The sequence below is a fragment of the Opisthorchis viverrini genome, assembly GCF_000715545.1.
Source record: "Opisthorchis viverrini unplaced genomic scaffold opera_v5_558, whole genome shotgun sequence".
NCBI classification, from domain to species: Eukaryota; Metazoa; Platyhelminthes; class Trematoda; order Opisthorchiida; family Opisthorchiidae; genus Opisthorchis; species Opisthorchis viverrini.
In genome coordinates, this window is record NW_008752213.1 from 4,624 (window position 1) to 20,198 (window position 15,575).

General features: G+C 46.5%; 1 protein-coding gene across 1 annotated transcript in view; it reads left to right on the forward strand.

Moving 5' to 3' along the window:
• Window positions 1-8,417: 8,417 nt before the first annotated feature.
• The window catches only part of T265_11684 (hypothetical protein), a gene marked incomplete at both ends in the record, with an annotated part of 27,397 nt that continues 20,239 nt past the window's right edge, over window positions 8,418-15,575 (forward strand). Inside the window, 5 exons of the mRNA XM_009178403.1 lie at window positions 8,418-8,467; window positions 8,610-8,762; window positions 9,934-10,024; window positions 10,064-10,321; window positions 10,366-10,521. Of these exons, the coding sequence (XP_009176667.1) occupies window positions 8,418-8,467; window positions 8,610-8,762; window positions 9,934-10,024; window positions 10,064-10,321; window positions 10,366-10,521 (708 nt within the window). The remainder of the gene's footprint in view (window positions 8,468-8,609; window positions 8,763-9,933; window positions 10,025-10,063; window positions 10,322-10,365; window positions 10,522-15,575) is intronic.

Genomic DNA, 15,575 nt, shown 5'->3' on the forward strand with positions numbered 1-15,575 from the left:
GCGGTTAATGTAACGTGATCGACTGCCATTTCATACTTTTGACCAATCAGAACTAGCCCTGACGCCGATACGGCAGCTCTCTGTACCCTGACGAATCAGATTCGAGTTGGGCTTATTGGCCGTTGCAGCAGCTGACTTCGAGCGATAAGGTGGTTGTTTTGTAGGATCCCACCCAACATGGAATAACAACCAAGGCTTAAGGTAACAGATGGTCGTCTTCACTTTTGAAATTCTGGTTGACCCGACGAATGAGCCAGCCCTAAGCGTTGCTACAGGGAGCTGAAACTCGTCCAGAATCCGCTCAAAATAAGGGCTCTTTAAGATAAATAATAATAGTTACTAGTCTGAAGGTCCGTGGTTTCAGCCCAGTCCGAGTCTCTTGACTGCTTCTGTACAGGCCTTGGCGAACTGGCAGTGTCCCAGCCCTCGTGCTTCGGGTGGCATGGCAGCTAGGCATCGGGAGGTTGTTGCAGCTGAACCATCATTTTACTCGTTTTTCCTCTTAAAGTTGGTGTTGTTTTCATGGGGTAATCTCCGGCCACTTATTTCGATAATCCACGATGACGAGAAAACCCTGACCGTCCACGGCACCTGCATAATCCGCATGTATCCTGGACCATGCATTTTTGGTACTGGCCAGTAACGGAGTTAACATTCTTTTGGAGATTTTGAAGCCACCGAACACTCTTGACGGTACTTGAAGAGCCTTTCGACGTGGCTGTCAATATGGGGTCAATTTACATAGCTCCGGATCAACGATTCTGCTCGGTTGGTCCCTCGATGTCCTTTATTAAACTTGCATAACAAGCTTTTCAGCTCCTCTGGCACGCCACGCGTTCTGCAAACAATAAGCAATCGTCAACAATGGAAAGTGACGGTCGTCTTTTGTAAAACGGAAGCATGTCTTTGCTTTTAGTGTACCGTGATCGTTTGGAGAGTGGGTTTTACTTTACTCGACTCAGCAGCGGTTCCTGTGTGGTTGCCTTGCGTATCCTTCAGAATGTAATTGGAGTACCTTTCATAGATCCCACAAGTGCACATCATATCTCTGGTTCAGCTGAGACGATGCGCCCGCCTTATCGATCCGTTCGGACGATTTAAACTAGATGCTGAAGTAGTAACCGAGTAACATTGTAGCCGATTGGTAGAATAGACAGAAATGACTGCCTTGGATCCAAACACAACTAATAATGGCCTGTGGTCAGTAGTTAATGTGTCTTTGCGGCCGTAAAGCAGCTTGTGAAACCTCACAGCAAATCAATCGTCAAAGCCTCTTTTTCTATCGAGCTGTGATTAAGTTTCGCAGATGTCAAAGATCGAGCGGCATGGGCTATGCCTTTTTCCGAGCCATCTTCAAACACATGTGAAATGACTGCTCCCACGCCGCAGCTGGATTCATCGGTCACAACGGTACCACGGGACATGTAATGTGTCAAAAGTAGGTCGGAAGTAAACATAGCTTTGATTCTCTGAAAACTGCCCTGGCAATCAGCGTCCAAATGCTGTTGAGAGTCCTTGAGTAGCAGATTGTCCAGGGGACCGAGAATACCAGCATTGCTGGCACAAAATTACCATAATGACTGATAAGTCCCAGGAATGACACGAACGTTGGCTAATCCTTGGATGGAGGTATTTGTTTGATGGCCTCAATGTTTTCTGGGTCCAGTCTTCGGTCATGGCGACCGATTATAAATCCGAGATATTTGATGGAGTGCATGAAAAATTGACACTTCATTTCTGAGGTGGAGTCCTTGGTCCTGGATTTGGTCCAGCACTTGACCGAGACGTTTACGGAGATTTTCTGTGTCAGAGCCGATGATGCTAATAGCGACCAAATAAGCATCAGCGAATGATGATCTCTGTAGCATAGTGTCCATTCGCTTCTGGAATATTGCCGGCGCGCACTTAACGCCGAATGGCAATTGGTTGTATCGGAAAAGTTCACTATGTGTACTAATTATAAGTGGGTGCTTACTCTCGTCTGAGACTTCATCCTGCAAGCATGCATCAGATAGATTTAACTTGGCGAAACATTTTCCATCGTTTAGCTTGGAAAACAATTCATATGGACATGGCAGTGGGTATTGATGATCCTTAAGTGTCGCGTTGAGACCTGCCGAAAAGTTCGCACATATCCTTACTTAGTTGTTAGGCTTTTTAACTACCACAATCGGTGCTGCCCATTCTAAATGATTCACTAGTTGAATGACTCCCTCGGTTCGCAATCCCTGTAGCTCTCGATCAACTTCAGGCAAGACAGCGTACGAGAATGCCTCCTTGGATGGAACATAGATTTCGCATTTCGACGTAGAAACAGAACGTCTTTCGTCTTTGTACACTTTCCGAGGGTGTCATTCAACACACCCGAATAAGTTTTCAAAAATTGTTCCGTACATTTTGAGGTTTGGGAGACATCCGAATTTTTAAGGTTGCATACAGTGTTCAGAGGAATTTCCATCAGCCTCAGTCTGTCGATCCAGTCCAGGCCAAGGAGGTCCAAATGTGTTTCATTGGTCAGGTAACATATTCCAGTGGAAACAATATTGTTACACAGCACAGAACAAGAAAGCTCACTGGTCGACTGAACTTTTTCACTAGAAGCGTTTAGAGCAATACGATTTGTGGGGTTGAATGGAGGTTTACCCATCATTCTCCCGGTATCTTTGGATATGATTGTGGTATCGGAGGCGGTATCGAGTTTCAGACGGTGTGTCATTTAGAACAACTGACAAATTTCCTCTGACGTTTTCTATCCGGGTTGAAAGTAGTTAGTACTGGTTTGGTATCTGGCCTTGAAGGACACAATGCTCGCTTGAGTGGTTTATCTTGCCTTGTGAGAAAGTTGTGCGGCAATACTGGAACAGCGACACTGCTTCCAGAAACCAACAATGGTTGTGTTTCCTGACTTTGACTCTGTGGACCGCCAAACACTATGGCAGTGTCTGTGGAGCAAGGGCGTCCTCCGTAAATTCTTGACCCTCATTAAGGCGCCGTACGCTAACTCCCGCAACCGTGTAAAGGTCTACAGGAAGCTTTCTCCTGAGTTCACCACATCAAGTGATGTCTGACAGGGCTGTCCTCTTTCACCTTTCCTCTTCAACTTCGTCATTGATACGATCATGGAAGACTCACTATCAGCCTCTAATACCTGTGGGGTTGAATTGCTCCCTGGGCCTCCGCTCACAGACATTTGCACGCAGACGACATAGCTCTTCTAGGACCTGACACTGTGGTAATGCAAACAATACTAAATAATCTAAATAATTTTGCCTCGCGGTTTGGTATGCGCCTCACACCTGCAAAGTGTAAAGTGCTACTGCAAGACTGGGTGGGCTCGAACCCTAGCCTCATGCTTGCGGATGAACCGATTGAGGTAGTAGACAAATTTATTTACCTGGGCAGCTGTATCAGTCCTGGTGGTCTGGCGAAAGGTGATATTTCCGTCCAGATTGGGAAGGCTAGAGCAGCTTTTGCGAACCTACGTCACCTGTGGCCGAGGATGTCAAAAGACTTTCAGTGTTTGACCATCGATGTCTTCGGAGCATTGCCCGAATCTGGTGGGAACACCGGATCAGCAATGCTGAATTTCGTCGAATGGTATTCGGGAGAAATAACTCACCCTCGATAGATGAACTGGTCACACTGCATCGGTTGAGGTGGCTTGGCAACGTGCTGCGTATGCCAGTCGACCGAATTCCTCGAAGAGCTCTTTTCGCACAACCACGTGAAGGGTGGAAGAGAGCCAGAGGCGGTCAAACAATGACTTGGGAGCGAAGTATGAAAGCCATTACTAGCAAACTCAGCTGCGCTGCTCATTGCCGTCTTCCCGGATGTGGACCCCGAGAAAAGGGTAGAAACATTATCAGACATGGCCCAATGGCGCTCATGCATCCAGGCTATTGCCTTCAACGCATAGCTCCCTTCCTACTCCTCCACTTGACACCCTACTGACAGCGCTGGATTTATGCACCAATTTATCATCTCCCGCCTGCAATGCGCAGCTACCTGCCCCCTTCCCAAATCATCGGTGAACGAAACTGTGGCAGCTAGAACTACTGTACGGCGAGTACGTGGTTATTGCAGCTGACATTGATGATAATGTTGACACTGCTCTTTGTATCCTTTCTGGTGGCACTTCTGACATTGGTGCTCCAGCAGAGCGTAGGTGGCTTACTGAGCTCCACCGACTGCTCTTCGTACCTGGCCTCTGAATAATCTTCGTAACGGTGTGTACACGGCCAGACCGAGATAGATTATTGCGTTCTCTCATTGCTGTATCCTGCTTGAGATTAAGCTAACTTTGGCACTCTGTGGTAACCGTTCGGAGGTTCATTAATGGATCCTGTTTAATCTTGCTTAGCAATCGAGTTCGGATATCGGATATCTTGGTGACTTCAGCCCGCAAATAAAGGTAAGACATTTAAATTGATCCTCTGTCATTTCCCTCAGTTTGAATCTCACACGGACGGTTCACTACGCTCGCGTACGGAAGACAGTCGTCACTGTCCGATGTAACCAGCTTCAAACAGTTGCAGCGGGCGTTCAGTAAAGAAGACGGTTCGCAAAAAATATCTCTCGACAGTTGTACAAGTTCATAAAAGAAAGTATTTTTGCTGATTTGTGGAGAAAAAATTAATAAATTTGCCATAGTCGCTTGTCCCGAGCAACAGTCATGATTTCTAGCCATCGCCTGCATTTGCAAGTTCCGTCCGAAAAGTGTCTTCGTATCTTCTGAACCATGATTCGGACGTGGAATTGGATTCTGGGTCGTAGCAAAACCCAACTATACTGTTTGCAACAGCACAAACAGAGGATTTCTTCGTTTCAGTTTTGGCTGGAAGGAATCTCCTTGGTCATATCCTTTAGGAGTCGACTATAGGAATTTCTGCCAACATACCCAGCTGAGCCGTTCATTACCGTCTCTCTGGATGAGAACACTGCATCAGAGCATATCAATTTTTAGAGATATTGGTGAACGCGCTCATTTGCACGAATGCATCCAATGCTATCTCCCTATTTCTCCAGTGAAAATTTCGCTTCCATTCCTTGATTCACGCGTCAACGATATCAACTACCACTATTGCGTAGCTGCCCAGCCCATGTTTTTCCATTTGGTGGACAAACGAAACTGTGGTAGCCACAGCCACTGTACACTGTATGAGGTGGTAATGATCTTTGTTCTTTAGTGGTGTGACTCTCAGTTAATTCACATTGGCTAGGGACGTTGCATTTGATTGTGTACGGTATGGAGGTTGTAGTGTCCGTGGTTGATGGCTGGTGACAGGGGGTATGGTTGAGTAGTGAGCTGAAGTGTTCTGTTCGTCTCCTCGGCTTTTCTCACGTTGCCTGCCAGGAAAGTGATATTCCTGAAGGCGATCCCATGATGACTGAAACCTGCTTGGAACTGCCGATTTCGCCAAAATCGCATCAGGAAGGCTGGCGAGTCTCGGAACCGTCAAATACGAATTTATCGACCTTCATGTAAACAACCAGCGAATACTGACGATGTTCGAGTGCTCAGACGTGTTCTAGGAGTGATCGAAAATCGTTCAGCTGTAACACCCTTTCGGTACCTAGCTTCCATGCTATCCGGGGACTGGGATACTGTCAAGTAGCCCAAACCTAGACAGGAGCAGTTAAGGTGCTTGGGTTGGGTTGGAACGACGAACCTTCCGACTAGTAATTTCGTGCTTATACCACTGAGCTATCTCGACTTCTGGATGGGCTTTGTCAAACTGCCTATTTTACACAGAGTACAGGCATTGATGGACTCTATGTGGAAAGGATCTTGTGGACTTACCACCGTTATTTTATTTACCATTAACGGGTAGTGGGTAGCAATCATTTGCTTCAGCGGCAAGCGACATCGGTGAATAGTGAACCGTAAGTTCAGGCCGATTTACTCTTTTGGCTCACAAAGCGTGCGTCGAAATGCAGGGGTTCCAACTTCTGGAATTTTGTTCACTGAGGATAAGGAGAATAAGAGAACGAGAGCTACGCGTTGGAGACGATTGTCCAATCAGTTTACCGACGTCGAATGGTTTTCCGGTTTGATATGGATTGAGAACTACGCATTGAAGGCGATAGCTTTGATGCAGTACGACGATTGGCTGCGTGACTCAGACATACCTGTTAGGGTTACTAACCACTGGTTTTGCTTGTCCCGCGGTCCATATGCAAGGAGGCATCATTTGCCAACACGACTGAGTTGACTACAAGGGATCTTCATACTTCGCCGCCAAGTTCTGGGCTGATCGTCCCTATGTCGTCTCTGTCGGACAAAAGGCTAGGTGAAGACGACTGCACGAGGCAAATGGTCCCCTAGCACACTAAGTGCCTGGCCTAACCAGCGTAATTTGCGATATGCGATCGGTGGGCTGTGATCATCATCCTCATCATCATCATCATCGTCATCATCATCATCATAATCGATAGCATAACATCAAAGTTCAACACTGATGCTTCACTGCCGTTTGGCTATGGTCTATTTGAAAGCCTTATTTTGAAGACAGTAATAGGAGTGGACAGGGAAGGGACTTGATGCTACAATTATTCCGAGGTTCCTGCACCTCAAAACACTCACTCAGACAATCAGGATAGAAACTGACAAAAAGAACGCCACTGACACCGATTAGCAGTATCTCCAACCAGACTCTGGGGATCATGCGGTTCCTATCGCAGAAGGCGAGCAGCACCAAACGTTTCGCAATATCTTTCCGTCAGGACAAGGGTTGGCCACCTGTCTGCTTCCGCCACTCTGAATTTGGTACTTGAACCATCACTTTTCAGCATGTGCGATGCATGACCTAACCTACACAGCTTTTGATGCTGGACACATTCTTCAATGGAAGTCCGCGTTGCACATGTTACGGTTCGATCACGCTGGCAAAAAATAGGATAATGCGGATTGTGGCAATACTCTATCCCCAGCTATGTTGCTTGATCCAGACTCCTAGCAAGGCGAATAGTAAGAAGACGAAAAACCTCGGGCACAAACTTTAATGATCCAACAACACGCGATCAACAGGTGATCATGGGAAAAATGACAATGCATATATATTCATAGTTTGACCTTGAAGGTGCCGGAAGTTCGCTAGCACACATAAAAATACAGAGTTTTTTTTGGGGGGGGGAGGGATATTGATATCCCCAACAGCACAACCGAACACTCGCTTTCTAATTGTCTCGTTACGGATTCGCCTGCACCAGCCCACAAGAGCTACGGTTCTGAGATAATGATTGTTGAAGACCTCAAGAAGTCTCAGTTCCGCCGCCTGAACAGACCAAGTCTCGCAACCATACGGCACAACAGCCTGTACTGTAGCCTAATAGTGACGGGTCGTAAAGCTCCGATCCGCTACGCAACAACGCACTGGTGGTGAAACGTTTGCAATCGAACTACCCAGCTCAGAATAAACCAACGACTAGTGGTGGAACTTGGGTTGTATTTAGCACATTCAGTACTTGCATGTCCAGGGGTATGACCTTGCCCATTATGGGCCAATACACATGCCAAAAATCGGAGTGAGTCTATAGGTTCGTTAAGAAAACAGCTATACATCGAATTCACCTGAATATCCCGAGCCGATAAGCCTCTTATAAACAACCATTAGAACATGTTTTTTAGCGTTCGTCTCATTTTCTCCGTTAATCATGAAAGTAAGAATGGATAGAGTTGGCATCCTTTTGAGTGCCACATTTTTGAGGTTCGGTATGTCAGCTGTAAGCCACCTACCCAGCACACTTTGGCACTAGTTGCTACAGTTTCCGTAGGTAGGAAATATGAGGGCATAATAGGTTGAACGAGGCACTGGAGGTGATGACATAATCAACTACTTGGTGTTGAATCACTTGGGTTGTATGGAGGAAGGTTACACCGGGAAGCTTTTCGTTGAAGGCGATAGTTCTGGTGCATCAGCTCCAAAGCAGTGGCGTCGATAAACCGCATTTAACATAAACAGACAAATGCTTGAAGCGAGAGTGATGTGACTTCTAATAGAGTAAAGCCTCAATGAGACCATCATTAAGATGGGGCTGAGCCCAACATGGTGACTGTTTTGCTTCGGGGAAGTAAGGAATGATAGGAACTGTTGTCGCGTGCTCTCCAGGCGCTTGAACTCCCTATAGGCATCCCGTTTGAGTTGTGCTATATACTTTGGGACTGTCGTTTGGCGAGATGGCCTAATTGGTTAGAGCGCGAATGTACTGACCGGAAGGTCCGTGGTTCGAATCCGACCTCCGCCTCTCGACTTCCCCTGTCTAGGCTTGGGCAACCTGGCAGTATCCCAACCCTCGTGCTTCCTTTCGGTGGCATGTCAGCTAGGCACCGCAATGGTGCTACAGCTGAACGCTACCTCTCCAGTGAATTTTGTGTATCGTCTGTACTGCTGCGCCTCAAGACGTAAGGTTTTTATCGTATGATTCTTGTCCGAAATACTTTCTTCGGTTTTGGTTTGTTCTACGGGAGGTGACTGCCGTACGTGGTTATAATTCAACCATTTTCGGGAAGGATGGTCGACATTTGTTATCTCGGCAGAATTGTTTTTCTTTCCAGCAGTCATTTGATTTCTTTCAACCGATATTCTGTAATATACACTACTCATCAAAAGCCCACACAGTCCACTCATTGTATGGGCATGGATATGGATGTCTCAGTGGTTAGAGCGCAAAATTACTGACAGGAAGGTCTGTGGTTCAAACCCAACCCCTGCCTCTCGACTTCTCTTCTCTAGGCACTACCCCAGCCCTCGTGCCTCCTTCGGGTGGCATGGCAGCTAGGCACTGACAAAGTGTTACAGCGGAACGATTGCCTATCGATTATCATGGATGTGGGTCATTTCGATGCGAGAGAGTTTAGTTATTTTCTGCCCCTGTATTATACTGTATTGGCTTTCATCCTTGACCTTTGGGACTGGACAGCGTGCAGTTTCAGATTTACCGAAAACTGGCCTACCATTAACCCAGGTCGATTTGGGCTTTCTCGTTAGTGATAGGCCAAATTGTTCCGGCTTGAGGCTTAATGTGACCACATGCATTGCTAAACGTGAAGACCATATGAAGTTGTACAAACCCCGATGCTAATTCGTTGGTTCAGCAAGTTCCAGCGGGCTGTTGATCAAGAGAGACGACCTTGAGGTGGGGACACCAAAATGGTAGCGTTCTGGGTGATAAATATTGAACCACAGCATGCAAAGTCCGCCTGTTTAGTTCGGCAGTCAATTTCCTGGAAGGTAACGAGCCCGGTTCGTATGATTTTTGGAGCAGTCCACTACAATGGTTCTAATGCCTGACAACGTTGGTAACTTTCTTTTGCTTTGCACCATATGGGATTGATGACTTGCTGTGATGTGACCTTAAAAATTACGGTTAGGTAGCACAGCGGGAAGGCAACTGGTGGTCTAAAAAGTCGATTTCATTGCAAGATATGTATTCATCTTGATAAGATAAGCATACCAATGTTGGGGCAGTGTTTTAACCTACGATTGTCTACCATACCTCCATGTGAGAATGCCGGTGGCCAAGTCCCTTTGCTCATTTTTTGATGACTTGTGTGTTGGAAGGTTTTCTTTCTTGCCCTTTTTCATATTTCTTTTAATTCTGATTCTCATCCTCCCTCTTAGTAATATCACCTCAAACACCAGCGCTTGATTCTCGCCAAACTATCATGATTTTTCAAAACAAAGCCCTGTTGTCAAACGGACAAGGAAAGAGGCTAATGCTAAACTACTGTAACCATTCTGGTTCATTCGCACTATCAACACTCGGTTGGCCAATCTGAATTGATTGAACGGCACTCTTCGCTTTGTCTGCCGATATGGTCAGAGGTCGATCTCCGTTCTCAGCCTTGTTTCCCGCAAAGCTGTAGGAGACGTAGTTGTTCTCTATCATGAAAGATGCGTGTTTTGCATTCACCTCCCCTCTATTTCATTCCAGCTCACTATCGACTCACATTCCAAGAATGCCTTTATTCGGTAAACCAAAAAGCCCAAAAGAGTTGATTCAGAGCATACACGAAAACTTACTGGTACGTGACCTTCCGACTATCGATTGCACACTAATTTAGATTCTGAGCAGCAGCCAATCGAAACCCGAGAAGGAACGTCGGAAAGCGGTCGAGAATATTGCAGTCTCACTGAACAACTTGCGTGAACTGTTGACCGATAAATCGGACACTCGACTGACTGGTCGAGAACGAGATGCCGATCTATCGAATTCGGAAAGAACCCGAATCAATGAGATCATCACTGACATCACGCACGAACTGATCAATTTGAACGTCCTTCCTCTATTAATTGCTAACTTGGATGCAATTGAATTTGAGGTTTGTCCCACACCCCTATGTCTATCAGCTGATTTCCCTTTCAGAGTTCCAAACATGTGGTTGATTTGTTCGGTCATGTGATGCGACGTCAAGTGGGCTCGTACAACCCATGCGCTCAGTACCTGTTGGCAAACCCGAACATTTTGGTCTCTCTACTTCACGGGTACTCGAGACCAGATCGAGCCATTCATTATGGGGCGGTTAGTGTCAACCTTTTTTCGAAGTTGTGTGCGCTGTTTATTCATCTTCCAGCATATCTTTACCAACAAAGTGTTTCGTTGGTACGCTTAAAAAGTCAAATGTCGCTGTATTTAGTGGATTCTTTTTCCCGTCTTTCCGTGAGGTGTAGACCTCGCGGACTGTTGCTAGCAAAGTTAATCGGACAAACAGGTGCAGGTCAAACACAGTGTCATGTTATCGGAACCACACACTGCTTTGACATCATTTATGGACACGGTTATGGTTGGCCAACCAGGATGAATCAGGCTTTATTGACGGTTCGGTTAGATGACAACACACAGGACGAGATGTTTTTTTATGACCATCGAAAAACTCTTCCGGCCTTTTGGAGTCAGCTGTGCCATTGCTCCGAGGATGTAGCATGGTGTATGCGTAGCTCTGTCGAGCTTTTCTGTTGACAGACGTTTCCCCTGACTACCGCAGAACTGGGTTCTGATGGATTTTTAAAGAAATATCCATCAGAAATTGAGTTTTTGTACAGTTTAGTTCAGTTTACCCCGTTCGGCGTTCACCAACCGTGTACGTATGTGTAGTCGTCCGGGTCGCCGTAGTTTGTGGCATGGGATAGTGTGGGATGAAGAGGCGATCACGGGTACAGAAAGCCTGTCGGTGATTACCGAAGGTTCTTGTACTCCGACTTCGCGGACGACATGTGGTAGCTCATGTTTTTCGGGTGTTGTATCTGGGTCATACTTTTCCGATCTTTCGGTATCCCTAGTCTGAGCAAACGGAACACAAGGAGGGAACTGTTCACCTAACATGCAAATTATGTGTAGTTATTGTGGCATAATCAGATCATTGACCGGGTGAGCAGTTGCTTTGTTTCGGAATAGTCTATCCCATATTCCTCTCGCAAAAAGACCCCAGTAGTAAAAGTAAGTGATATTCCAGTGGCAGATGTAAAGCAGCCGTAAAGCTACAGTAGACACTGCCGCGTTGTATACTCCATCTTTCACAGACAGCTTGATGTCATATCCACCGCGTAGGCGCGTGGGTTGGAGTGAAATAGAACGCACCATATTGATGGTATTTTCGTGACTTTCCTTAGTAGTGGTGTGTCTCAAGTGACTCAGTCATATTCAAGCTCGTCCTTCTTAACACGTGGTTCTCTCTCTGCCTTCGGTTTCTCAGAAGTCCATGCGGAGCGGTTAATGTTGACATTGTTCTAGCTTTGTACCGATTTTCCTGGCGAACGCGGACTAGTCAAAACTCTGTTCAGGGCGAGATGCATATATGGCCTAGATAAGTGAACAAGATGATTAGCCTACGGCTACTCAGAATGACCCAATGAAACTCTCCTTCTAAAGCTCACTGTGCAGAAAGCCGCAAGGGAAGTAGTTCATTTACTACAGTTCAAAGGTGACCAGTTATTTGAGGACATCGGTTAAAAGTTGAATTCAGTGCCGAAAGGGGCTCCATAATGATGCGCAACTGCGCAGGGGGCGAAATGGCTCAGTTGTTAAGGATATAACTTACTGATTGGGGGTCCGTGGTTCGAACCCGACTCCTGCCTCTCGACTTCTCCTGTCTAGGCTTGGGCAACTTGGCAGTATCCCAGCTCTCGTGTTTCCTTCTGCTGACGTGGCAGCTGGGCACCGAAAGGGTGCTGCAGCTGAGCAACTGCGCTTGGTTCGGCCAACCTTTGGAAGGTGCCAGCTTCAGTTGATGCTCATAAATCCATATCGGCAGGACAGACCAGTATCCGTCAGATGTCAGGGGATAGAAATTGCTTCGTCTTCGCGTCCGCAGCCTACTCGATGAGACCCAGTCTTGAATTCGAGTACCGGGTACCCGCAGCGCTGTAATGTTGTATGGTTGCGAGACATGGCTTCTGTGGACAGATGTGAAGCACCTTCGGTTTTCTGACCATCGATGTCTCAGAAGTGTTATTGGTGTCAGGTGGCGTCGACGAATTCGTAACGAAGTAATTACAAAACATGTATTTGATGCATCAGATACCCTGGTCGCAGAAAACATCGATCACCATCAACTGCGGCGGCTAGGCCATTTAATAAGCATGCCGACACACTATCCACTGAGACGAGTTTTGTTCTCCTTGTCGCTGTGGATCACCTACCTCTGTACCTTTCTAGAAACTGCAAGCAATGACGGCTGATGGATGCAACTGGTTTTCGTGCTGTTATTTTCTTTCCAGAGTGTCTGTTCGAGAACGTGGAGGTATAGACACCTCAGAACGCCTACCATAGGTTAGCACCAGGTCCCTCCTTCTTCCACGCTTTTCTCTTCTTTTGCGTAAGATTTTGTATGTAGTTAGATAAACTTTGTGGCCTCACGGTAGCGAAACATCTGTGTCAACACTGATTTTTCTGTCTCTGATAGTGATGGGAAAATGTACTGATTAGACAGAAGAGACTCCTCCCCCATACTGCTCCACAAGGCCTCATCCATTGGAGCTCGCTAGCCGTTGGTTCTGATCACGTGCACCTGTAATTGCCTGTATGTTCACCCCTGTTTTTAGTACATTTGTACACACAACCCACGGCTGAATAGCACGAAAGGAATGATCGCATTGTTTTGTCTAGACTGTTGAATTGGTACTAGCAGATTAGCAAACGTAACTCTGGCTTCGTCTGATTTCGTTAAAATTTTGTGAGCAGTTCATTTAGTGTTTCCGTTAGTAAACTCTTGTTCCTCGTCTACACTTCAGCAGGTGCGGTGCCTGACCTTCTGTTGTTTAAAAGTCGTTAGGATGACGCTTCAGGGCTCACATTACACATGCCTAATTCTTTCTATGCCTGTCTCGCTGACTAGCCAACCTGTTGTGTCCAGTTGGAAGAAGACTTCAACGCACAGTAGTTCATTGGAAGAACGCCTCGATGGTGTGTAGTAGTGTTAATGGAGAGTGCCCTTTGTAGCTCTGTACTGTTCACCAGCTGTTTGTCACTAGCGAGATGGCTCAGTAGTTAGAGCGCAAATTTACTGACCGGAAGGTCCGTGGTTCGAACCCAACCTCTTCCTCTGGACTTCTGTCTGGACTTGGGCAACCTGGAAGTATCCTAGCCCTCATGCTTTATTCTGGCGGCACGCCAGCTAGGCACCGAAAGAGTGGACGACTTTTTTCTCAGGAGCACTGTGTTGGCACACAGTGGGTGCCGTTGCGTTGCCTGATGTCCTATTGCTGCTGAGCAACCTTGCAGTCAAATTGTTCTTGATCAGTCATCAGCTACCGATGTTGTGGTTCACTTCTTGACAGCTGACCAGTCTGGAATGTACAGATTGATTCAGATTACGCTCTCGTTCATTGTGGATTTTCTTTGAATTTGCCCGGCAGACCCAAGAAACTGGCTCTCCAGAAGCCCTTCGAGCTCTGCAGTAAGAAAGATGCAATGTTTTACAAGCAGCCTTCTCGCAGGACCATAGCTGGAATGAGATGACCTTGGCTCTAAACGACGCTCGAAATTTTCTGTACAAGAAAACCAATGAGTCTCAGAACGGTCACGTGATGCAAGGCTTTGTGTCCCTTCAGGGTCAGAGCGTAATCCAGTTAGACGATCGGCTACTCAAACGTAAATTGCTTGGGGACAGAATTGTGGTGTAACTAGAAAGGAATGAAAGAGGCAAGGCAACCGAGAGTACACCTAGGCTGTCTCTGGTGGCGAATTAGTCAAAGGCGACGTTAGATACCTAATATGTAAAAAAATCAGCATCCAGGTCCGCTAGGTGCTATATTTTCAACAGCAGTTTAATCGTGTGCCAATTCCATTCATCTGACTCGCTCGTTTTTACTCTGTGGCCCGTTAATTTCCGGAATACTATCATGCTCTTTCGCCTTGAAGCACCTTCGGGCAACTGAACCAGATGGGTTTTCACCAGAGATGTACGTGAACCTTCATGTTCTGCTGTATGGAGTTTTGGGGAAGAACGTGTGTTCCAGGGAATCGGATTAATCAGTTTTAGCATCTCCAGTCAATGATGGTACCCAAACCGACTGTTCCAACTACAGTCTGTCATAACACGGCTGTTTCAGTGGTCAACTTCCGTCCGTGGGGCTTCTACTTGATAGGAGACTAATCGGCTATCACATACATAGAGTTCCTGAGCGGTACAACACACCGCCGACCAACAATGGTAATTTCCCTCGGTTTTAAAGGTGTCTTTGGCCCTGCGGATAGATAGACTCTTTTGAATGTTTGGTCAGAGAGGTAGATGCCCTCAAAGTTTTTTCTTAAATTTCTAGACTTTTACACTAGGCTGTTCAAGAGCCTTGCAAAACTAGAAGAGTTAGCCAATATTACTCTATCATCTTTGTCCAACGTCGTCGGTAATATAGTGGTCTGCATTCCCAAGGGCACTGGGTGATTCCTCGGAGGGTGTTGGTTGACCTGGCTCTTGTGGATGACACCCTTCTTTCAGTTGACAATCATACGCTTTAATATGCTGCTTTAAGTAGGATATCGAAAATGGTCTCATATTTTCTTCATGCTCTTTGCATGCTCAGATCTCACTCCTGTGTTTCCCACAACGCTGCGCTCTCAGAATGAAGAGCTTGAGTTAGTCGATAGGTTTATTTATCTCAACAGAGCCGTGACGGTGTTGTGACGGATTAGTGTGGTTGAGTCACGGACTACGTATGCCTGACCAGCCTGACAAGAGGTTCGTAGAGGACAGGCCATGACGCGGCAGGGCAGAATGGAAGTTCCACCGGTCAAGATGACTGCTGCGATATCATTACACCTTATTCGGTGTGGTCCACTTGCTTCTGCTTGCGTTTGGCTGGTAACCCAATGTGAAATGGCACGTTTGCTGTGACGTCCTAACCGGATCGTCTAGCTAGTCCTTCCTGTATGCTGGACTCATTTTTGGTGATTTTTGCGAATGATGTTCAGTCACTCACACTGATTGCATTCTACCCTAAGGCCGTCTAAAGATGCGGGCAGACTATTCTTGATAGTGTTCCCTGGGGAATCATTCCACTGAGTCCATACCCTTCTCTATTCTCTCCACTCTTTCCTAAGGCTTTTCCCCCTGATGGGGACAAGCACCGGTATGTGTT